The following is a 26,125-nucleotide window of genomic DNA, read 5'->3' as shown; positions in this document are numbered from 1 at the left end:
ACTAAACCTCAGAAACTGGCTCACAATCCAAGTCCTTGGCCAGGCTGCCCAGGGTTTAGTTTTCCATATTCCTACTACTCATCTTTTCCCTTTGATAGCTGAGGACATTTAAAAACTGTTTTTTGTTGGTTTGTTTTTTTTGATTGAACAGTTGAGCTGGGAGAATACCCAGTGTTCAACCTAAAGAACTGAGTTCTGTTCCAGCCCACCACTAGGTGATTTACTCTTAGCTGATTCCAAATCAGAAACATAATCAGCAAAGACTGGGGAACCTCCCACAGTACTTTCTCTCGCTGCTGTTTTCTCCACCCACACAAGTCCACCACTTTTAAAAGCATTTCTTCCATCTCGCTGGCCACATCTTCGTGGATGACAGCGCTGCCACTGTGCTTCAGAATCCTCTATCTCTCCCAGATCTTTCCTGGTGTTTCTCTCAGGGTCAGTGGCATCTAATCTTTGTGACTCTACTCCTGGTTTGAGTCCTCGGTTAACAGCCTTGGGGAAACTGTAACATAAACTGCAACGCTGTTGGTGCCGTTTCTTCTTAGACAGGGTGGCAGCGATCGCCTCCCCCCACAGCCGGCCTTCCACTGCGCCAGCAAGACCCCCTCCCACCAAAGCGCCGAGGGCTCCCAGAGCGCAGGCGCCCCCGGCCCCGCCCCTTTCCGAAGACTCGGCTCCTATTGGCCCAGGGGCCGGGGTTGGAACGCCCTAGTGGCCGGAGAGGGGTGATCATGTGACTTGCGGGGGTGGGGCTGCGCCGGCCTCTTCCCAGCCAGCTTGAAAGGGTTTGCGTAGCCGGCCTTGTGGGCCCTTGAAGCGCTCTGTTAAAGCGCTCTGTGGGCGGCCTGGCCCCAACTCCTCTAGTCTAGGCGCGCGAAGGGAGTTGCTCCTAGGTCTTGTCCGTGCCGGGTTCGCTTTTCTTTCCTTCCCGAAGCCTGGCCCTTAGATCTACTATCGCAGAGTCTGCGGCCGCCAGGAAGCCCAGATTCGAGTGTCCGGAGAGTAACCGGAAGTGCTGTCCCCAGGCCTAGGGGCGGCGCCGGCGGCTGCCAGGGTAAGCGCGGCCTGCGGGGCCCAGGGGTGGGATGGGTGCGCGGTGGGACCCAAGACCCACGGCCACAGTCGAGTGGGAGCAGCCCCTGTTCCTGGACACTGAGCATGTTCTGGTCTCCGCTGACGGCGGACGGAGGACTGAAAGATGGTCAATGAAAAGTTGAAAGAAGAGAACCTTAGTACGGTAGTTCCTAGAGATAATAGTAAACACTGCAAGGCACTTTTCAAAGCAATATAATCTTTCATATATATCGAGGAGAAAAAGGACCTTGAATGGATTTTTCGCTTCATCTTCAGTGCAGAAATTAGTTATGTTGCAGTTGAATCTACCTGCAGAAAAATCTGGTTTGTTTAATCTTCCTATAACCATTTCTTTTTGGAAAATGGAATTACAGATAACTTTATATTATATACACTTATCACATGCCCTTTGGGGTTTGTAGTGGTAGACGAATGGGTCTTTGATCTTAGGAGTTGAGATAATACAAACAAAAACAATTAGCAGAAGGAGAAAAAACAAACGAAAAACGAGGCTTAGGGCTTTGTTATGAAGTTACAGTTAGTAATAGAAAGATTCTTGACATTTTTCTAGAGCTGGTCGGAACTGATGGCTACCAGTGGCAGGTACTTCCTGCAGGAGAAACAGTGTAAGCAAAGATGGGAAGAGGTAAGCTATGGTTGAAGGATGCTCACTAGAATGGAGAGGAAATGGGACCAGTTTTCTAGGCCAGCTCTAGAAAAATTATGAATTATAAATTTCACAAGGTCATCGTCTACATTATTGATTTTTCCTCTAGGAGAGGCAAGAATTGAGTGTTGTGAATAGTTCTGAACTAGAGACCTTTTGAAACCAAAAGGAAGATGGTCTTGAGTCTTTCTTGTTACGGTAAGTGGTATACCAGGCTCTGTTTCTGTATAAATGTGGATGGGGGCGTGGGGTGGGGCAGGGTGAAAGACAGGAAAGTATGGGAGAAGATATATGGAAAAAGAGAATGCCCCTTTCTTAGCTCCTAAGATAGCAGAGTGATAAAACTGAGCCCTATCCTACCAACTTAAGGCTATTTTCTACTCCTTTTCAACATGCATGCATATTCACATTAGGCTTGCAGTAAAATTGCTTTTTGATTGATTTGTAGCACAAAGAGGGTAGTATGCCTAATGCTTAGGCAGGCTCTGGAGTCAGAAGATAGGTATTGAAATCCTGGCTCTGCTACTTACTATTTGTAAGTTGTTGGGTGATTATCTAACTGCCCTAAGCATCGGGTTTTCCATCTATAAGATCCAAACACTGGTATTAATACCTATTTTATAGGGTCCTTGGGAGGACTAAATGAGATAATCCATGTAATCAATGAAAAATAAATGAGAAATTTCCAAGCCTAAGGCCTATAAACACCGTCTAATTTTTAAATAATGCTTTACTAACTTTGTCTCTTGGTCCCATATACCCTTTAAGGATAACCATGAACTCTCAAGTTGTATGAATTAGCCTGTCTGCTTGGACTTTTGTTGTGTTCCAGTTTATTCCTTTCACTTCGACCCTAGGCAGGAAAGAGTACTAGTCTCTTCCTAGGATGGGGCAAGAGAAGCATCCTAAAGGAGGGTACCCTGGAGCTAAGACTTGAAAGATGTATTTGGGCTTGCTAGATGAACCAGCCAGGGCTACTGGTCTAGTCTGTTATACAGCTACTGGGGGTCCAAGGATAATGATTGCCTTTTTGTTCTGGTATTTGTTCACACTTTTCATTTATTCAACAAATGTACTCTAGGTACTAGGGATATTACAGTAAGCAAAAGACTAAGTCCTAACCCTAATAGAAGTTATATTTTAGTAAAAAGACAAACGAATAAATATAAAATGTATACCATAAAGTTGAATGGTGATAAGTGCTGTGGAGAGAAATAAAATGTGATAAAGCAACACAGGCTATTTTAGATAAGGTAGTCAGGGTATGCTGCTTTTTGAGGAAGTGATCTTCAGGCAGAGACTTGAGTCCAATAAAGGAGTAAGCTGCATGGGGAAGAGCATTCTAGGCAGAAGGAAAAAGTGCAAAAGCTCGGAGATGGCCTGTGAGGCTGAAGATAACGCAGAGGTGCCACATTATGTAGAGCAGTAAAAACTTTGGATTTTATTCTGAGTGTGCTAGAAAACAGTATTTTAAATTAGGGAAGTGTCATGATTTTTTTTTTTTTTTTTTTGAGATGGAGTCTTTGCTCTGTCATCCAGGCTGGAGTGCAGTGGCACAATCTCAGCTCACTGCAAGCTCTGCCTCCCAGGTTCACACCATTCTTCTGCCTCAGCCTTCCAAGTAGCTGGGACTACAGGCGCCTGCCACCACACCTGGCTAATTTTTTTGTACTTTTTAGTAGAGACGGGGTTTCACCGTGTTAGCCAGGATGGTCTCAATCTCCTGACCTTGTGATCCGCCAGCCTCGGCTTCCCGAAGTGCTCGGATTACAGGCATGAGCCACCGCGCCCGGCCTTATGATCTGTTTTGAGGTTTGACACCCAGACTTATTTTTTAGGTGTTGACATCTAAAAAAAGCTTGGATATGAATAGGAAAATTATTTCCTTATTTATTCAGTTTTTTTTTTCTTCTTCTTAATGCCCCACACTTCATTGGTTGTTTAGGGCAAATAAGACATCTTGGACTGATAACTTTAGGGAATAATGTAAATGATTTGCCTGGCTGTGACAAAACTAAGAATCCTTTATTTTCACTCTATTCTCCTTTTGAGCTTAACAATAATACAAATTTTAAAAGACAAAACCTTTTATGAACCCCCCATCTTATAACAGCTATTTGTCTGTATCCCGGCATATCTTTACTTAGTTGTGATTCTGAGTTGGAATTCTTCCTTTTCCTTCTAATATTTCTCCATAATTTTTTTCTAGTTTTTGCATAATCTTCATATTAATCATTAACTGGCCAAATTTTTTATTAGTTATTGCAAGTGGGTTTTGAACAAGGCTTTGCACAAGAATCAGGCATAGAAAATGGGCTTAATACATGTTAGTGGTTTTGTGCATGTGAAGGTAGAATTAAGAAAATAATAGAATCTACCATTTATTAAGCATCTACTGAGACCTAGGCATTGAGCTTAGTACCGGCAGTGTCTTTGTTCTCATAGCAACTCTGTGAGGGAAAAAGAGAATATTGAAGTTGAAGGAAATTAAGTTACTAACCCAAGTTCTCACAGCTACAAAGGAGGAGAGTGGGAATTTGAACCAAAATCTGCATCCAGAGCTTAAACTGTCAGTATTAACCACCAAAATAAACCAACCTTTAGCCACTATGTTTTTTGAAAACCAAAATAAAATACCTTTTAATTTTGAATAAGTACAGATATACAAAAAATTGCAAAATGGTACAAAGAACTCCCATATACCCTTCACCCATATGCTCTAAATGTTAACATTTTACCATGTTTGCTTTATGATTTTGCCTCTGTCTATTAAACAAACGTTTTAGTCTGTTTTGGGCTGCTATAACAGAATACCATAGACTGAGTAATTTGTAATGAACAGAAATTTATTGGCTCATGATTCTGGAGATTCGAAAGTCCAAGACGGGGGCTGGCATCTAGTGAGAGCCTTCTTGCTGTGTCATTTCATGGCAAAAGGGCAAAGAGAGGGTGAGAGCAAGCAAGAGTGCTCAGAAAGGGACCAAACTCATCTTTTTGTGAGGAACCGACTCCTGAAATAATGGCATTAGTCTATGAGGGTGGTGCCCCTGTTACCTACATACCTCCCATTAGGATCTGTTTCCCGACATCATTGAATTGGGGATGAAGTTTCCAATGCATTAACTTTGGAGGACACATTCAAAGCATAGCAATACACATATATATATATATAGATTTTTCCCTGAGCCATTTGAGAATAAATTGTAGACATGTCTCTTCTCAAACAGAGAATCAAGCCATGGAATCCTGCTCTCCTATGCATGTACAGTACTGCTAGCTACATGCCATCCCTAGGAGAACTGAGAAAACAGTCATTCGAATACATTTTCTTTGGGGACTTCTTTTCTAGAACCCTAATTGAGAAAGCCTGTCCTAAATATTCAGTTGTATATTTCCTAAAAACAAGGATATTCTCTAGAAATTATCATTACCATTATCGGAGTCAGGAAATTAACATTCATACAATAAGTACTATTATCTAATCTCCAGACCTTATTCAAACTTAGCCAATTGCTCCACTCATGTTGTTTAAGACAAAAAGAAAAAAATGTTTTCTGTGGACCAAGATCTAATTCAGCATCAGTCATTTAATTTAATTATAATGTTGTCCCTATTGTGAACATATCTTCAGACTTTGTCTTTCATACCTTTGACATTTTTTGAATATTTAGGCCATTTATTTGGTAGTTTCCCTCAGTTTGGGTTTTTCTGATGTTCCCTCGTGATCAGATTCAGTTTAGACATTTTTGGCAAGATACCGCAGAAGTGATGTTATGTTTTTCTCTTTGCATCATATTAGGAGGCTCATGATGTTTTATCTCATTACTGGTCATGTTCACTTTAGTTGAGGATACCATTAGGTTAAGGTGGTGTCTTCCAGGTTTCTATACTGTGAAGTTACTCTTTTTGTATTTATAATTATTAAATATCTAGTGGGGAGATATTTTCAGATTATGTAAATATCTTGATTCTCATAAAATTTTTCATCCAGTAGATTTTTGCACAGTACTCTTCTTTTGATTGAACATCGTGAAATTTTTAATTCCATCATTTCTTCTATATTTGTTTGCTTTTCTAATGCAAAAAAACTTTCCCTTCTATACACTTTTTTTTAATGAGTACAAATTCATGGATTCTTATTGTGTGACTAATTTATTACTGTTATTACTTATTTCAGTGTTCTGCTTTTTCCAGATTTGTACAGTGGCAGTCCTTCCATCCTGAATTGTGGGTCCTTCTGGCATATTGCACCACTTTTTGAGCACTTCCTTACTTTCTGACACATCAGGATGGTCCAGGCTTATCTTATACTTTCCAAACCGTGGAAATAGCCATTTCTCCAAAGAGTCTTGATTCTTTTCAATGGAGAATGGTATTTAGAAACCCATGTCTGAATGCTTGGTATACTCATTACTACTAGGATTTTATTGTTTCCATGACTTCTCAGCAAACATTACTAGGAAAAAAAAGTAAACATACGTAATTTCACACATATATACATTTCTTTATTCTCTATATAAACCTTAAAATCTTGACTTATACTGATACTTCTAATTCCAGTTAAACACTACAGAGTTCATTCTAGCCTTTCTCTCTTCTGTTTGTAGCCTTCTTCATTGACAATGGGGAATCTAGGTGACATTATCCATAGTATATTTACTTATTTATTCAGTCCTAGGATACACATTAAGTAGTGTACCCTTATCCCAACAGGGGAGAAAATCTGTACTGATTCGAGTTATTTTTATCTTTAGATTGAATATACATAGTCCCAATATTGTGTTAGAGTTATTTTTTTTCCTCTTCTGTGTAGTTGTTATTTATTTGAAACACAGGCGCATTTGTTTTTATGCTTTTCTCCTCCATCTTGACTAGTTCATTAGTTCATTCATGTATTGAATATGTAAAATGTAACATAATTCTAAAAGTAAAAATATGTGTGCTGTGTATTCATATTCTCAGAGAAATGTGACTCTTCTCCTCCACCCAATTCTGTTTTCCTGTGCCATCAATTCCATTTTTATCTGCCTTGTAATGATAACCAATCTCATTAGTTTCTTGTTTTTTGGGGCAAGTGGAGAACTACATATATAATTTTTTATTTTTACTTTCTTACATAAAATACAACATACTTTTTTACACTTTGCTTTTTTAAATTTATAATTTATCCTGGAAATCACTCCACATCAGTTGATAAAGATTTTCCTCATTCTCTTTTACAGTTGCATAGTACTCCATTATGTGTGGATGTATGTACCATAGTTTATTCACCATTTTCTTACATACAGATATTTATTTTAAATATTTTCCCGTTACAAACATTACTATGAGTAATTTTATGCTTTATATTTTCATGTTATTGGAGGTGAATCTTCAGAGTCCATTTCTAGAAACGGGATTGCTGAGTCAAAAGTAAATGTATATCTAGTTTTGTTACATATTGCCACATTCCCCTCCGGACGAGATTGTACCCATATGCATTCCCTCCAGCAACGTATGAGTTTGTTTGTTTCCTTACAGTGTTGACCGCAAAATGCATTGTCATGCCTTTTAATGTATACTGATTTAATTGGTGATACTGGTATTTCATGTACTTTTAAAAAATTATTTCTTTTTTTATAGAGTTACCAGTTTGCATTCCCTCCAGCAACATATGAGTGTGTCTGTTTCCTTACAGTGTCGACAACAAAATACATTGTCATACCTTTTAATATATGCAGATTTAATTGGTGAGAACTGGTATTTCATGTACATTTAAAAAATTATTTCATTTTTATAGACTTTATTTTTTAGAGAACTGTTAGGTTCATAGCAAAATTGAGCAAAAAATACAGAGAGTACCCATATGTCCCCTACGACTCTCTTTACCCTGACACATGCACATACCACACACATAGCACACACAGCATCCCCCGCTGTTAATCTCTTCAACAGAGTGATACATTTCTTACAATCAGTGAACTTAAGTTGATACATCATTGCCACCCAAACTCCATAGGTTACATTAGGGTTCACTCTTTATGTTGTACATTCTATGGGGTATCTACAATTTTTTTTATTTTTTTGAGATGGAGTTTCACTCTTGTTGCCCAGGCTGGAGTGCAATGGTGCGATCTCAGCTCACTGCAACCTCTGCCTCCCAGGTTCAAGTGATTCTCCTTCTTCAGCCTCCCTAGTAGCTGGAATTACAGGCTCCTGCCACCAGGCTCAGCTAATTTTTTGTATTTTTAGTAGAGACGGGGTTTCACTATGTTGGCCAGGCTGATCTCGAACTCCTGACCTCAGGTGATCCACCCGCCTCAGCCTCCCAAAGTGCTGGGATTGCAGGCATGAGCCACCATGCCTGGCTTGACTTGCCAGTTTTTTAAAACTGGTTTGTTTTCTTGTTGAGTTTTAAGAGTATATGTATATTTTTGTATATTTTGGAGATTTTTAAATGTTTGGAATAACAGTCTTTAATCAGATGTGTCTTCTGCAAATATTTTCTCCCAGTCTGTGGCTTGTCTTCTCATTCTCTAGACAGTTTATTTCATAGAGCAGATATTTTAATTTTAAAGTCCAGCTTATCAATTTTACTCCATGGATCATACCTTTGTTGTTGTATCTAAAAAGTCATTGCCAGCACAGGCATGGTGGCTCACGCTTGTAATCCTAGCACTATGGGAGGCCAAGGTAGGCAGATCAGTTGAGCTCAGGAGTTCAATACCAGCCTGGGCAACATGGTAAAACCCATGTCTCTACCAAAAATAGAAAAAATTAGCCTGGAGTAGTGACACATGCCTGTGGTCCCAGCTACTCAGGAGGCTGAGGTGGGAGGACCACTTGATCCTGGGAGGCGGAGGTTGCAGTAAGTTGAGATTGCACCACTGCACTCCAGCCTGGGACACAGAGCGAGACCCATCCCAAAAATATAAAGTCATTGCTATACCCGAGTTTATCTAGATTTTCTCCTATGTTATCCTCTAGAAGTTTTATAGTTTTGTGTTTTATACTTAGGTATCTGATTCATTTGGGGTTTGTAAATTTTTTTTAATTGAGAAGTAAGTATGTATGTATTTATGATGTAGAACATGATGTCTCAATATATGTATACATTGTGGACTGGCTAAATCAAGCTATTTAACATATATTACCTCACATACCATTTCTTGTGGTGAGAACATAAAATCTACTCTCAGCAATTTTCAAATATGCAATGTATTTTTATTAGGCATGATGTAGAACTCTAGAACTTACCTACAGTAGAACTCTAGAACTTATTCCTCCTGTTTAACTGAAATTTTGTATCCTTTGACCAATTTCTTCCCAACCCTGCTATGTCTCAGCCTCTGGTAACCACCATTTTACCATCTGTTTCTATCAGTTAGACTGTTTTATACTCCATATGTAAGTGAGGTTATGTGGTATTCATCATTCTGTGTCTGTCTTATTTCACTTAACATAATGTCCTCCAAGTTCATTTATGTTGATGCAAATGAGAGAATTTTATTCTTTTTTTTTTTTTTTGCATGTGAATGTCTAGTTACTTCAGCACCATTTGTTGAAAAGACTGTCTTTTTCTGCCTTGTATTTATTGCCTTTGTTCCTTTATCATGGATCAGCTGACTCTATTTATATGGGTATATTTTTGGACTCTATTCTGTTCCATTTATCTATTTGTTTTTTCACCATTACCACACTTTCTTGATTACTATAGCTTTAGTCTTGTAACTTCAAATAGTACAGTAAGTGTTGAAGTTAGGTAGCATCAGTCCTCCAACATTGTTCCTGCCCTTCAGCATTATGATCGCTAATCTAGGTCTTTTACCTCTTCATATAAACTTTGTATCAGTATGTCAGTATTCACAAGATAATTTGCTGGGATTGTGTTGAATCTGTAGTACAAGTTGGGAAGAACTGACTATTTGACAATATTGAATCTTCTTATCCATGGATGTGGAATATCCCTCCATTTATTTAGTTCTCTTTTTTATTTCTTAAAGTTTTCAAATTTTCTTTGCATAAATTATGAACATATTTGGTTAGATTTATACTTAAGATGTTTTATTTTTTAGAGTGTTAATGTAAATGGTATTGTGTTTTTAATTTCAAATTTTACTTGTTCATTGCTGGTATAGAGGAAAATAATTGATTTGTATGTTAACCCTGTATTGTACAACCTTAACTGTAATCACTTCTTAGTCCCAGGAGTTTTTTGTCGATGATTTTTTCAGATTTTTACATATATGGTCATGTCACTTACAAAGACAGTTTTATTTCTTCCTTCCTAATCTCTATACCTTTTATTTCCTTTTCTTGTCTTGTAGCATTATCTCTCTATTCCAGTATTATGTTGAAAAGCAGTGGTGAGAGAGAACATTCTTACCTTGTTCCTGATGTTAGCTGAAAGCTTCTAAGTTTTCACCATTAAGTATGATGTTAGCAGTGATTTTCTTGTAGATGTTCTTTATCAACTTGAAGAAGTTTCTCTCTGTTCCTAGTAATATCACTTATTTTAATTTGCATTTCTCTAATTATGAGATTGAACAGCTTCTCATATATTTAAGGGACATTTTTATATTTTGTGTGTGTGAGAATTGTCTTTTGCTTATTTTTCTATCAGATGTTTGTTGTTTTCCCTCAATTTTTAAGAGATCTTTATATATTAGGTATATTGTCCCTGTATCTCAAATATTGTTACAAATATTTTCTCTTAGTTTGCCCATTGACTGTTGACTTTGTTCATTTTTTATATATATAAAATGTTTTTGGCCGGCACGGTGGCGCACGCCTGTAATCCCAGCACTTTGGGAGGCTGAGGCAGGCAGATCACCTGAGGTCGGGAGTTCGAGATCAACCTGACCAACATGGAGAGACCCCCTCTCTACTAAAAATACAGAATTAGCCAGGCATGGTGGTGCATGCCTGCAATCCCAGCTACTCAGGAGGCTGAGGCAGGAGAATCACTTGAACTCAGGAGGCAGAGGTTGTGGTGAGCCAAGATCACGCCATTGCACTCCAGTCTGGGCAACAAGAGCGAACTCAGTCTCAAAAAAAAAAAAAAAAAAAAAAAAAAAAAAAAAATATATATATATACACACACACACATATATGTATGTATATATAAAAGAAAACTTTTAAAAAAAGTTTTTATTTTTAGTCAAATGATCAGTCTTACAGATAGAAAATTTTTGGTACCCTAAGATTAATGTAGAATTTACTTTAGTTTTCTTGTAGTATCTTATCGTTTCCATGTATACATTTAGAACCCTAACCAATTGGGAGTTTATATTGGTGTGTGGTATGAAGTGTAGACCAAATTGTACCTATTTTCATGTGGCTACCTTGATGTTTTACCATCATTTATTAAAAAGTCCATTTTTGCCCTGGTGATTTGAGATGTCATCTTTATTGTATACTAAATTTCTATATGTGTTTGTGTTTATTTCTGGATTTCCTTTTCTATTTGTCCCTTTATCTAATTGTGTTTTGGAACTCTGTTGTTTTAATATTAGAAGCTTTAAAGTTTATTTTAATGTCTCATGGGTTTAGTTACCCTTCGTAGTCTGTCTTTTCATTGCTTCATGGCTGTCCTTGTTGGTCTTTTCAAAGTGAACTTGAGTAGCAACTGTACAGCTTAGGCATTGGAGATTTTTCTTTAAAGGGCCAGAAAGTATTGTATTTAGGCTTTGGTGGCTATCTGGTCTCTATTGTGACTACTCAATTCCGCCTTTCAATACATTAATGAATAAGTATGACCCTATTGCAGTAAAATTTTATTTGAAAAAAACAGGTGGCAGGCCAGAATTGGCCTGTGGGCCGTAGTTTGCCACCCCTTAGTCTAGTTTCATAAAGAAGCTTGTTACTTTTATTGAGATTGCATTGTTTATAAATCTTAGGAGGGAACATCTTCATAATGTTGAATTGTTCTATGCAAGAACAAAGGCTGTCCTTCCATTTATTCAAGTCTATTTTTGGGTCTCAGGAGGGAGAAGTTTTCCTATGCTTTATTTGGCATGGCTATGTTTTATTTATTTCTAAGTAGTTTTATATTGCTGCTGTTATACAAAGGTTGTTCTCTATCATTGTGTGTTCCAATTAGTTATTCTTTATATTTATGTAAAAAACTGGTGGTTTCTGTGTGGCAAATTTTATATCCTGCTACCATACTGAATTCCTTTATCATTTGAGTTAGTTTTAGCATTGGTCCTTTGTAGGGTTTTCTAATTCTACTATTAAATCACCTCCAAATAGAGATAGTTTTACTTCTTTCACACCTCTAATTGATTTTTCTAATTGCATTGATTAATACTTCCAGGTCAGTGATTGAAACGAGAAGTATTGGCCATACTTGCCTTGTTCCTGATCTTAGTAAAAATTATTGTAGTTTTTCTAACTTAAGGTACTGGATGAAGGAATGTATGTTTTATCATATTAAAAGGAAATATCTATTAATTTCCACTTTCTTGAATGTTTTTATCCAGAATAGATGTTGATTTCTGTTGCAGGTTCTTTCACTATCTATGGAGATAATATATTATTTTTCTCCATAGGTCTGTTCATATGGGGTATTATATTTAGTGGATTTCCTCATATTGAAAGATAGTCTAATTTTGAACCAATTTTGCAAAAATTCCACTTGGTCATGGTATATTATTTTCTTAATGTGGTATTGATTTTTGTTAGTATTTCTCACATTCATAAAAAAATGTTAGCCAGGCATGGTGGTGTGTACCTATACCCCAGCTATTCAGGAGGCTGAGCCAGGAGAATTGCTTGAGCCTAGGAGCTTGAGGCTACAGTGGGCTATGATTGTGCCACTGCTCTCCAGCCCGGGTATCAGAGCAAGACCCCGACTCTTTAAAAAAAAAAAAAAAAAAGCGATATTGGATATTAAAATATTTTTATGCTCTCTTCATCAGGTTTAGTTACCAGTGCTATCCTTATTTCACAAAAAGAATTAGGAAATTGTTCTTCATTTTCGGTGCTCTGGAAAATATGTATGAAGCATTGTATTTATTTGGTCTGTGTAGATTTATAGAATTATTTCGTGAAATAATCTGGGCCTAGTGCTTTTTATGGAATGGTTCCTTTATAACTTTTTTCTATTTATTCTCTGCAAATTGGTGTTTTAAGACTTTATATCTTTAATGGAGTCAACTCTAATAAATTGTGTTTCATAAAGAAACCCTTATTTTATAGTTAATCATATTTATTTATATAGAGATTTGCAAAGTGGTTTCATGTATGTGTGTTTTTCTGTTCGGTGGTTATTCTTCCTTGCCATTTCTTATTTTGTAAATGTGTGCTTTCTCCCTTTTTTTCCATTAAGTAACCTAGTGGTTTATCTGTTTCTTTAAGTTTTACAAAATAAGTATGATTTTGATTTATCATTAGATTTACTGTCTTTTTGTTCTCTAGTTCATTGATTTCTCCTTTTATCTATTTTTGTTATTATTTTGATTTTTTTTCCCATTAAAAAACAAAATAGAGACAGGATCTTGCTATGTTGCCCAGGCTGGTCTTGAACTCCTGGGTTCAAACAATCCTACTGCCTCGGCCTCCCAAAGCACTGGGATTGTAGGTATGAGCTACCATACCTACTTATTTATTTAAAATAGAAATTGGGTCTCATTAATATTGCCCAGGCTGGTCTTGAACTCCTGGGCTCAATTGAAATTTATTTTTTTCTTAGCTTTTGATCTAAGAATTTAACTTGTTCATTTAAATTCTTCTGTTTTTATTGATTAAAGAAATATAGGCATGAACTGGTTTAAATTTATCCCATAGATTGTAATATATAATATTTTTAATTATGAATACTTAAAAATTTTGTTAACTTTTTCATTGCCCCTTTTACTGAATAGTTTTTTAACAGTTTATTTTCCCCCCATTTGAAAGGACCTTTGGTCGCTTGATATTTTAATAAATTTCTAGTTTTGTTGCAGATTGTTTCTTGTAATGTTTCTTTACGATAATGATGCTTCCTTTATTACATAATATATGACAGATTTTTGTGGATGATTCATGTGTTCTTAAAAAGAATGTGTACTTATCAGGACATACGGTTTAATATAAATAAGATTTACTTATTAATTAGGTTATTTAGGCCTTCTGCATCATTACTTCTTGGTCCAGTTTGTATGTCTTTTATTGAGAGTGGTATATTAAGCTTTCCTATTATTAATATTTTTATCTCTGTGTCTTTGTATCTGTTTCTCTGTTTTTCCTTTGTAAATGTGCCTGCTGTGTAATGTGATACATAGATAACCATGACTTTAGTGTAATTTAGAAAGTATTATTATGTTTAATGCTTTTGGCTTGAACTCTACTTTGCCTGATATCAGGATCAAAAGCCCTACTTTTATTGTTTCTGTTTGCCTAGTGTTCCTTTTCCCACCTCCTTATTTTTAGCCTGCCTGAATCACTTTGCTTTAGGTGTCTCTTGTATTTAGCATATAGTTAGGTCTTGCTTGTGAGCCAAAACGAAAATCTCTTTCTTTTAATAGGTGTGTTAAGCTCATTTATATTTATTGATATAGTTGATGTTTGGTTTTAACAATGTCATATTATTTGTTATAACTGTATTTTGTTACTTTTTTTTCTACGATAGGTTTTCATAGCTCTTTCATGACTTTCTGTTTTGAATGTTTGATTTTTGTTATATTAGCTACTTTTGTACTTAGATTTATTTATTTATTTATTTATTTATTTATTTATTTATTTATTTATTTTGAGGCGGAGTTTCGCTGTTGTTGCCCAGGCTGGAGTGCAATGGCCTGATCTTGGCTCACCGCAACCTCTACCTCCTGGGTTCAAGTGATTCTCCTGCCTCAGCCTCCCAAGTAGCTGGGATTACAGGCATGTGCCACCACACCTGGCTAATTTTGTATTTTTAGTAGAGACAGGGTTTCTCCATGTTGGTCAGGCTGGTCTCAAACTCCCGACCTCATATGATCCGCCTGCCTCGGTCTCCCAAAGTGCTGGGATTACAGGCGTGAGCCACCGCACCCGACCATACTTAGATCTTTTTTAATGCCTTTAGTTCATTAAAAAAATAAATTTTTATATTTAACCTTTAATTATTTGGTTTTTAAGGGTTTCTAAAATTTTTCTTTTCTAAAAGGCCATTTCAACTTCAGATGGTTTTTTAGTTTAATAGTGTACTTTAATTCTCACCTGCCATAAATACAATATAGTAATCCCACCTTATTTGTGGGGGATATGGTCCAAGACTCCCAGTGTATACCAGAAACTGCAGATAGTATTGAACCCTAAATGGCTTTTTTTTTTCTATACATACTTACTGTGATAAAGTTTTTTGTACTTAGAGTGGGTTTTTCTTTCTGGCAATGAATTTTAGGTCAGTCTTGCCCACTGCTAGCTCTCTTCTCTTTACCTCTCATTCTCAGATTGTCCTTGCTCTCCTTGATAGCTTATGGCTAGAATGTGAGAGACAGCTATATGGGATTTGGTGACAGTGTGGGCTTTGTATAGTACATTTGTTCTTCTTATTTTTACTGCTTTTAAAGGATGTGTTGAGAGATTTGGATTTCTGTAGCCACTGTTATCCCCTCTGACTGTGTTTTATTACCACATTCTTTATATTTCCTCTAGAGATATTTTCCTTTTTTTTTTTTTCATATTTAAGTCAGTTTTCTGTCCACTGACTTCCATGGCCAATTTTAAATAATTGGCGTGCAAACACTGCATGTTCTCACTTATAAGTGGGAGCTGAACAATGTGAACAGATAGACACAGGGAGGGGAACAACACACACTGGGACTGTAGCAAGGTGCGGGGGGAGGGAGAACATCAGGAAAAATAGCTAATGCATGGTGGGCTTAATAACTAGGTGATGGGTTGATAGGTACAGCACATGTTTACATAGGCACACGTTTACCTATGTAACAAAACTGCACATCCCGCACAGGTACCCTGGAACTTAAAATAAAAATAAATAAATAAATAGATAAATAAATAAATGGTGTGAAAACTTACAGGTTTTCTGAAAAGTCTCAGTTGACAATTACGTTTTACAACTTCCCTCACTTCTGTATTTAGGGCTACACTGAGTTTAGGCCCCATACTGAAGAGGACCAAAAGGGGGGAAAAAAAAGAAATAAAATCACTGCTGGTTGAATGGCATTTAAAATTCTGCTCTTTCCTGACTCGCATGCTATGTGCTTTTTGGAGTTGTCAAATAACTGGGCCATACATTCTGTCCAGACTTCATAGTTGGATTCAATGGGATGACATCTGTGACATGTATTTACTCCATCTTACCTGGAACTAGAGCCATAAAACATGTCATTTTAATACTAGCAGCTATAAGCTAAGTGTCTTAGAGAGCCTCAGCTGTATGGCCCTATATGTTGCCTGGGTCCAAGTAGTTCCATTTTTGCTTCTGATCCTCAGTAGCAGGAAGGTTGTTGAGGGAACTGCAAGTCCCATTAACCTAAGGATAAGGCAGGTTAAAACTTCTAGAGAAAGACATCAATGGTTAAGTGTGGACTCTCTAACTTCTTTTTTTGCCCCTAATTGACCACCTCCTGGGTTGTTTGTGGTTGAAATATAAATCAGCTTAGGGTGTTATAAATTTTGAATAACCAAAATTGTGATGATTACGTGGGTTGCAGTGGTGGTAAGGTGGTAATTTTGTTATAATCCCAAAAATACTTTGTAGTCCCTATTACACTTTGGATCAGGACAGCCTGAGTTCCTGTGGGGAAGATAATGCCTTCGTGTTTTCAAGATACCACCAAGATTTAGTGTTAGGAGCCCTTTCCTTCAATGTTGTTATAGTTGCAAAGGAAGCTATAGATTGTGCAGATGGGTTATAGATTCTGTATTTGTCCTTTTCTCTAAAGAGTCATATGGGATGATTTAAGACTCTACAGAATTGAATTTAAGGGATTAGATAAGAAAACCCATCTGTTCTTTTTAACTGTAGTTTACCCATTGTTAAATCCTTTGAGTGTAAATGATCTAGTGCTAAATTCTCTCATTTATGGCTTTTTATCCTTGTCTTTGTGTTTTACAGAATGCTATCTTCTTTGAGAAGTCAAATTGTCAGGATCAGGAATGTATGTTTTCTTCCATCTGGATTCTAGGTAAGCTACAGTTACTTCAGTATTTTGAAGTATCCCTTCTCTTTCCCAGACTCCATCTCATCAGAGTACCTCCCATTCTTTGTGACATTCAGTCCTTTTATCAGACAAGGAGAGAAGTAGAATTTCAATGAGAATTCATACATGTACTCAGCAGATGCTTATTAAGCACCAACTTTGTACCTGGCATTACTGTATATGGTAAGGAAAGATCAAACAAAACAGACATCCTTGTCATATTTTAGCAATAGACAATAAACTGAATAAAGTGAATTATATAGTATGTTAGAAGGTTTTAAGTGCCATGAAGAAAAGTAAAGCAGAAAAGGGGAATAGTGAATGCTGGGGCATGAAGACTATTCACAACTTTAAACAGAGTGGTTAGGAAAGGCCTTCCTCAGAATTGACATCTGAAAAAATAGTCTTTGAAGGAATTAAGAGAAATTCATACACACATCTGGAGGAAGAAAGCTATAGGCAGAAGAAAGAAAGGGCAAAGGCCCTAAGGGTAGTATGTTTGGATGAGGAACAGCTAGGAAGCCATTGCGGCTGGATTAGAACATGCAAAGAGAAGAATAATATAAAAGGGTGTCAGAGAGGCAGTGACAGGCTAGCAGGGCAGCTCAAGTGGGCCTCTTGGGCTATTGTGAAAGTAAGAAATAAGAGTGGTTTGGAATGGAATGTAACAACAGAAGCTGGTGAGAAGTGGTTAGACTCTGGATGTGTTTTGAAATGGAGCCAACAAATTTGCTGATGGCTTGATTGTGAGGTGTGAGAAAGAAGAGTGCAGGATGACTTCATGGTTTTAGCCTGAGGAAATAAAGGATGAACTTGCCATAAACTGAGATGAGGCAGGTGATAGGTGGAGGAGATCTGGAATCCAGCCCCAGTATAAGTCCTTTGCTCACTTCCTTTGACTATAAGGCAAAAACAGATACTTGCCATTTAGCTCTGTAAACTCAATTTAATAAAAGAAAATAGGAGTAATGCTTGTGATACGTTAGGCTTTGAGGATTGAGATTATGACGGTGACAGAGTATACTGTGGTCTTGTAGTCTAAGGAGTTCTGTGATACCGTGAAAGTCACCTGAAAGATGTAATTTGGACCAAAAAAAAAAGTAAATTCTAGGACAGTTCATAGATCATGGAGATATGCTCAAATATTTCTGAAGGGGGCCTACCCCTCCACACCTGTGGGTATTTCTTGCAAGGTTCTGTGGGTATTTCTTGCAAGGTGGAGACGAGAGACTGAGAAAAGAAGACAAAGAGAGACAAAGACAGAGACAAAATATAGAGGAAGAAAAGTGGGCCCAGGGGACCGGCGCTCAGCAAGTGAGGACCTGCACCAGCACTGGTATCTGAGTTCCCTCAGTATTTATTGATCACTCTCTCACTATCTTGGTGAGGGGGATGTGGCAGGACTATAGGGTAATGGTGGGGAGAGGGTCAGCAGGAAAACATGTGAGCAAAGGACTCTGTGTCATAAATAAGTTTAAGGAAAGGTGCTGTGCCTGGATGTGCACATAGGCCAGATTTATGTTTGACTTTACACAAACATCTCAGTGCAGTGAAGAGCAGTATTGCCTCCAGCATGTCTCACCTCCAGCCATAAGGCGTTTTTCTCCTATCCAAGTAAATAGAATGTACAATCGGGTTTTACACCGAGACATTCCATTCCCAGGGAGGAGCAGGAGACAGATGCCTTCCTCTTATCTCAACTGCAAAGAGGCCTTCTTCTTTCACTAATCCTCCTCAGCACAGACCCTTTACGGGAGTCGGGCTGGGGGACGGTAAGATCTTTCCCTTCCCACGAGGCCATATCTCAGGCTGTCTCAGTGAGGGGAAATCTTGGACAATATCCAGGCTTTCTTGGGTAGAGGTCCCTGCGGCCTTCCACAGTGCATTGTGTCCCTGGGTACTTGAGACTGGAGAATAGCAATGACTTTTACCAAGCATACTGCTTGCAAACACATTTTTACCAAGGCACATCCTGCACAGCCCTAAATCCATTAAACCTTGAGTCAATACTGCACATGTTTCTGCGAGCACAGGGTTGGGGCTAGAGTTACAGATTAACAGCACCTCAAGGCAGAAGAATTTTTCTAAGTACAGATCAAAATGGAGTTTCTTATGTCTTCCTTTTTCTACATAGACACAGTAACAGTCTGATCTCTCTTTCCCCCACATATTTGAAATGTAGGATTTTAATCACTGTATTTAGCATAAACATGTCTGTTTTGTTTAGCTTGTCTACTTCAGTTTTGACTTCCCTATTCTTGTTAGCCTTGCAGTGCATTTTTCTCCCATTATGTCCCGTGGTGGTCACAATACTACATTTCTTGTGGATCTGTGTTTTGACTCTGAAGAAATTGCACTACTCCCACCTCATTCAGTTCTTTCTCCTATCCCTTTAAGTTTTAGAACAGTTCTGAGTTGACATTTGAAATCTTGGTATATCTTTTTATATTTATAAATAACTTTTACTTACTACAATAAAATTGAGTAAAAGTAGCAGCCTCTGTGCCTTTCGCAAGGAAAGCATACAAATTGCTGAATGGAAATTAGAAAACTGTTGTTAACAAATTGATGAAACAGAATGTTATGTATCATCTCATTACCCAGAGGTAACCATGTTAGTACCATGTGTTTTGGATCCTTTTGACTTCCTGTTTTCTCTGAGTGCACATGTTCCTTTGTGTTCTGGTCCATTACACTTACTAATTTGCTGTATTCAGTGAGCTTTAATATCATTTCCTTTACAAATAGGCTCCAATCTAATATCTAGTTTCTTGGATTCTGGACCTTTTTGATAATTTAAGAAACCGTGTACCTTCTCCCCAGAAAAGTGCACATATACTGTACATTTTGCAGTCAAAGTTTTCATAAATTACCTGGGAGTCTGTGGATGCCAAGTAAGAACTCCTCTTCTAGGTTTGAGTACCTACTCTGTGCCAGGCACTTTTCTAAGTGCTGGGGAAACAATAGTGAATGAAGTGAGCCAAAAATCCCTGTCTTTTAGGGGCTTACATTCTATGGAGAAAAACAAAATAGGAAAGGAGAGGAGTGTTGTTTTTGTGAGTCAGCTGGGACGGAGATGTGGTACAGTTTAGAATAGGGTGGTTGGAAATGACTTCACTGAGAATATGCCTGTTGAGCAAAGATGTGAATGAGGTGAGAGAGAGAGCCTTGAAGATTCCTGGAGGAAGAGCCCTTCATCCAGGAAGAGATATCAAGGATAAAGACCCTGAAATGGGAGTGAGTCTGGCTTGTTTGAACAACAGCAAAGACTCAGGGTGACTGGAGTGCAATGAGTAAGTAGAGGAAGAGCAGAGAAATGGATCAGAGTAGTAACTAGGAGTCAGATTTCTTAAGAGCTTGTAGGTTTCTAACAGAAGCAGTTTTGGTGGAGTAGTGAGGGTTGATTATTTAATTGGAGTATGTTCCAGAAACCTTGGAAGACAGAAATTGGAGACAATGAGCAGGTTTATTTATTTCAAACCGTTTTACTGCAGAGAGGAACAGAGAAATGGGACAACAGCCTGAGTGTGAGGCAGTTGAGAGGTTTTTCTTGTTGATTGTGCTTTTGTTTTTGAGAAGAGAAATAATATTGGAATGGTCCAATAGGAAGGAATAAATTGATAATGCAGGAAAGGGAGGGTGGAATTGCTAGAGTGATGTCCTTGTGAACAAAGGGGGTATACAGATGGAAAGGCTATCCTTAGATTGAGCAAGGAAGTTTGTCATCCCTGGTAGCTGAAGGAAAGATGCAGTACGTGACCACACTTACAAGAGGTTGGTTGATGTGGTGGGGGCATGTGGAAAGGATTTTGGTTTTTGTGTATGTGTTGTTGTTTTGCTTGCTTGCTTCCATTTTCTTGGTAAAATAGGAAGCAAAATTATCAGGTTATACTCTTTAGGTGACAGACGGGTCTGAATGTATGAGGGAGGGTCAAACATGAAAAGATCACTGAAGAGAGTTAAGTGTGAAGGATATGAAAAATGGCTTTTTTTCTTCCTTTTATTTCTGTTCTTTAGTCTATTTTTGGTAATTGATAAATGCATTGACTTATTACTCCCTCTGAACTCTCTTGTATCAACCTAACTTTTTTTTAAGATACTTGATCCTTTAGGTGTTTCTGTATGTTTACATACCTCTAAACCACAGAATGAGGAGGAAAAAACTTTTTTTTACAACTTTTCACCATGTAAAGAAAAGCCTGTTATAAAATCTATGTTCCAAGCCTAGACTTGTATCTATAATCAGTCAGGATTTTTCTTTTTGAGCAAGTTATGTGCTTATATAATCATATCAAAGCAGAATCTTAAGCCCCTTTGTCATAATAACAGTGATAGTAAGAGCCAAAACAGGGCTTACCAGGAGATTCATAGCGATTTAATATTCCACGGAACCGTGTAAGGTAGTTTCTATTATTAATCCACTTTACAGATGAGGAAACGAGGCATACAGTGGTTAAGAAACTTGCCTGATATCACCACTACGAATTAGAGTCATAGAAACCTTACTTTTCTCTCTGGTCACTGGGAATTCTAATGATCATTAACTACTTTCTTCCAAGCTTTCTGCAGAAAGGACTCCAGAGATACTCATTCACTGTCCCTTTTGATTTGCTTTCTTCATGAGCAGGCATAATAATTATTAGTCTTGTCTTGATTTCTCAACTGAAGCAAGGAAAGATGAAGAGCTCTTGTTTTAAAATTACCCAGATTCATAGAGAAAAGAGTTCTTACTTGCAGTTTCCCATATGTATTGCTGATCAGTTTTATATTAGCAAAGAGTAAAAGTAAATAACTGATTTCAAGCCATATAAAACCTAGAAGACTTAGGGACTCTGATACAGAGTTTGTCTTTTCTGCAGTGATTTTAATTTTGAGAATTTTTTTCTTAGTCATAGGAATATAAATAATATTTCTACTTTGTCTCACAGGGTTGGAAATACCAAGTAAGGAATTAACATATATGATGCTGGAAACTTGTAGAGGCTCATGATTGAAAGGCCTGAAACAGATGTATCTTCCAAGTTCTTATCAAGAAAATGACTGTGAGGGCAACGATGGGTCAAGAAGACCAGCGGAAAACTCCCTAGGAGAGAGCCATAGAAAATGTACACTTCAGAAGAGAAATGTAATCAGAGAACTCAAAAAAGGAAAATATATAATGTATGCCCTCGGAAGGGTAAAAAGATTTTTATTCATGTGCATGAGATTATTCAGATAGATGGTCATATATACCAGTGCCTTGAATGCAAGCAAAACTTCTGTGAAAACTTAGCTCTTATTATGTGTGAGAGAACCCATACTGGGGAGAAACCTTATAAATGTGATATGTGTGAGAAAACCTTTGTCCAAAGCTCAGATCTTACTTCACACCAGAGGATCCACAATTACGAGAAACCTTATAAATGTAGCAAATGTGAGAAGAGCTTTTGGCATCACTTAGCGCTTTCAGGACATCAGAGAACACATGCAGGTAAAAAATTCTATACATGTGACATTTGTGGCAAGAATTTTGGTCAGAGTTCTGATCTGCTTGTCCACCAGCGAAGCCATACTGGCGAGAAACCATATCTATGTAGTGAGTGTGACAAATGCTTCAGTAGAAGTACAAACCTCATAAGGCATCGAAGAACTCACACAGGTGAGAAACCATTTAAGTGTCTCGAGTGTGAAAAAGCTTTTAGTGGGAAATCAGATCTTATTAGCCACCAGAGAACTCACACTGGGGAAAGGCCCTACAAATGTAATAAGTGTGAGAAAAGTTACCGACACCGTTCAGCCTTCATTGTACATAAAAGAGTTCATACTGGGGAGAAGCCCTATAAGTGTGGTGCCTGTGAAAAATGCTTTGGCCAGAAATCAGACCTTATCGTGCACCAGAGAGTCCACACGGGTGAGAAGCCGTATAAATGCCTGGAATGTATGAGAAGTTTTACTCGGAGTGCCAACCTAATTAGGCACCAGGCAACTCACACTCACACTTTTAAATGCCTTGAATATGAAAAAAGTTGTAACTGTAGCTCAGATCTTATTGTACATCAGAGAATTCACATGGAAGAGAAACCACATCAGTGGTCTGCGTGTGAGAGTGGCTTCCTCCTAGGAATGGACTTTGTTGCCCAACAGAAAATGAGAACTCAAACAGAGGAGCTACACTATAAATACACTGTATGTGATAAAAGCTTCCACCAGAGTTCAGCCCTTCTTCAACATCAGACAGTACACATTGGTGAAAAACCGTTTGTCTGTAATGTGAGTGAAAAAGGTCTTGAGCTTAGCCCTCCCCATGCGTCAGAAGCCTCACAGATGTCTTGATCAGGCGAGAAGCTGTAATACCAATATTAAAAATTATTTATGTATCAGAGAACTCATTAAGATGAGGACAAATCTCAGACTTTGCTCAGAGCTCAGAATTCAGTGGGGACCAGAGAGCCTGCAATTGGAAATATGAGAAATTCTTTGCCCAGAGAGCTGCCCTATCAGAACACCTCATCTTCACTCCAATGAGAAATCTACAGATGCCCAGAGGTTTTGAAAACTTACCGTCTGAGCTCAAATTTGATCACTCACAAGAGGATTCATACAAGTGGGAAACCTTAGAAATGCACTGAGTGTGAGAGAGCTTTCTACTAATGCTCAGCCCTTCTCGTTGTAAGAGAATTCACACCGGAGAACAACTTTTTAAATGCCTTCAGTGTCAGTTGTGCTGCAGACAGTATGAACATCTCATTGGACCTCAGAAAACCCACCCTGGGGAGAAGCCCCAGCAAGTGTGAAAAAAGCTTCTAACAAAACTCTGACTTACCCATCAGAGAAGCCATACTGGTGAAAAATTGTATATTTGTCTTAAGTATGGCAAAAGCATTCATTGGAGAGCCTTACTTGGGTTTGCACCCCAAAAAAAAAAACCCAATCTGAGGAAAGACTGCAAGTGTCTGAATGAAGAGTGCTTGTCAATGATCAACTCTTGTGGTACATCAGGGAACTCACATAGGTGAAAAAACCCATACTTACCTTGAGTCTGAGAAAACCTTTGGTAGAAGCTCCTGTCTTATCAGGCCCCAAAAAACCTGTTCTGCAGTGAGAGATTTAACCGTGGGTGAGAATCTATGTACATATAATATGTATGAGAAGACTGTTCTCATAGTTAGTTGACTCATATGGTAGAGAGGACTTTACATGAAATCAGTATGAAAATAGTTTTTTAGATACCCAGAAGCTTGTTCTGGGAGAAGCTAGGGCGGGTCAGAGTAGACCTGATGGGTAACTCAGGTAAAGATGCTTTTCTTTTATCTGAACTACTTAATGATTGCTTTACTTTTACTTTTTAAAAAATTCAGAAATCCAATAAAGGAAAGGACTGTAACCTTATGATAGAAGGTGTGGCATGCGTTACTGTTGGGGGAAAGGAGTATATTGACTTTGCCTTGGTTGATATTTTTATGCTTGTCTAGGATGGGACTAGAGTGTTGATAGTAACATGGCAGCCTTTTGCTGGCAGTGAAATGAACTTAAGAAGCTAGGGAGTAGCTATCCTAGATCAAAACTCTCCCAATAGTTTTCCCTTTGCAGGACCAATCTTATAAAGAAACAGCATACTCAGCTTTTTACTTAGTGTCAGTTGAGGCATACTCTCAAAAGTTTTTTCCCCTAAAATATCTTTCAAGTTATTACTGGTATTTGAAATTTCAAGTTTAGAAATTCATTTCTTTTTAACTCAAAGTGCAGATTTCATATAATGATTATGATGGTTTTAGTGTCCATATTTTTGTGACTTCACTTATCATCTCTTTCAGCAGTAGCTACCCACAATCAGCTCCTAGTAAAATGGCTACAGGAAAACTGAAAGAAAAGTTTAAGCCTGAGTAGGCATAGAGTAAAAAATGCATAATGATGCATTATTAATATAAGAGTAAGGCTTTTTTTATTTTGAGTATCCTAACTCCAAACCTAGTGTTCTTTTCACTCCATTATCCTGCTGTTTATAGCAAATCAAGACCCATAATGATACGTCTTTCATTTATTTCAGTTCTGCCAAGGAAAGAGAAAATACCTTTTAATCCCAGGGAAAGGATTGCAATCACCACATTATAAGGTATATGGCGTGGAATGCAGAATTCTAAATACTAGAAGGGAAAAGTAGTTGGCAGATTCATCAGAGGCTTAAGGATAAGTACTTGTTTCCAATTTAAAAGTATAATTAGGATTGTCTTTAATGTTCTCTAGAAATACTATAATTAATCTAGAGATCTATCAATGGTCACATCTCAGTTTTTTTCTTCCCTGAGATTCAAAGATGTGTAATACCAATACTTCAGATTCCTATAGTATTTGGGACTTTGTAGACTAGTGAATAGATACTTTGTTGCTAGTCCAAATCCTCTGATTTTGGTTTGATTTGTCCTAGCAGATCCCTGAGCTTCAGAGAGTATTGCCATTTGGATTCATGGAGTTGGCGAACTGCTACACTGCTACCTTGTGTATGGCTCTAAGCTTTGAGCCTAATGACTGGTTGATGATCATGATAATATTAGGGCCAGTGAATATAGCTCATAGTGATAATAAGGATTCTAGGGTATTTTTTTTTCTTTTAGAAAAAGATCCTGGAAGTTTATTTGATCTGACATGTTTTTGTAATATTTAGAAATAGCTCTTGTATCGTAAAAAGTTGCCCAGTATAAGACACACAAGATGTATTTTTTTCTCTGGTGAAAATCATGCCTATCACTAGTATATGTTTGACATTTGTAGTATACTTAAAATAGTATTGGGTGTGAGGCATGGTGGTGATGAAAAGTAGTCCTTACGGCTACTTGTTAGTCATTAGAGAGAACACGGAGAAGGGGTCGAAGTTGGTATCATTAACAGGGCAATGACTTGACCCTTCTTTCAACTGATCTTACTGGTAGTTGTCTCTAGTTTTTAAGTAAATTAATGATGGACCATCCCCCAAACAGAGAACTATGGGGGTATGAAACAAGGCTGAAGGCTTTTAACCATGGGAGAAAAAGGTGTTGGTATTATTCATATAGCATAACCTGAGGTTGGAGAGGACCACTTGGGAGCCTGTAACCAAAACTAGAAGGTAACTTCTGGGATGGACGGAGGTTCCCTTGAAGCAGTGCCAACCTAAATCTACCTCAGGTAAGTAGTTAGATTAACTTTTTCAAGATTTCAGACCAAACAAGACAACTTGTATTCAATTGATGTATTCCTATGCTTTAATGTTTTTGTTTGCCCTTAATTATTAAATAAACATTTGTTCTGAAAAACTCCA

General features: G+C 37.7%; 1 protein-coding gene across 4 annotated transcripts; it reads left to right on the top strand.

The window, feature by feature from the left end:
• The first annotated feature begins 320 nt into the window (after positions 1-320).
• Positions 321-26,125, top strand: ZNF322 (zinc finger protein 322). 4 transcript variants are annotated; one of them, XM_003804412.3, is made up of 5 exons: positions 719-1,057; positions 1,649-1,723; positions 1,854-1,942; positions 16,767-16,836; positions 21,780-26,125. In XM_003804412.3, the coding sequence occupies exon 5, from the start codon at positions 21,955-21,957 to the stop codon at positions 23,161-23,163; it is 1,209 nt and encodes a 402-aa protein (XP_003804460.1). In that variant the 5' UTR covers positions 719-1,057; positions 1,649-1,723; positions 1,854-1,942; positions 16,767-16,836; positions 21,780-21,954; the 3' UTR covers positions 23,164-26,125. The 4 variants fall into 4 exon arrangements, with proteins under 4 accessions (XP_003804459.1, XP_003804460.1, XP_008957890.1 ...); XM_003804411.3 differs by lacking the exon at positions 1,649-1,723 and having other exon boundaries at positions 321-1,057; XM_008959642.4 differs by lacking the exon at positions 1,854-1,942 and having other exon boundaries at positions 733-1,057.

Source organism: Pan paniscus, chromosome 5, assembly GCF_029289425.2.
Source record: "Pan paniscus chromosome 5, NHGRI_mPanPan1-v2.0_pri, whole genome shotgun sequence".
Lineage (NCBI taxonomy): Eukaryota > Metazoa > Chordata > Mammalia > Primates > Hominidae > Pan > Pan paniscus.
Note: the sequence above shows the minus strand (reverse complement) of the source record. Positions and strands in the feature narration are given on the sequence as shown.

What these genes read in the sequence shown, in the direction of transcription:
- ZNF322 (XM_003804411.3), top strand. Translation starts at nt 21,955, where the DNA reads ATGTACACTTCAGAAGAGAAATGTAATCAGAGAACTCAAAAAAGGAAA.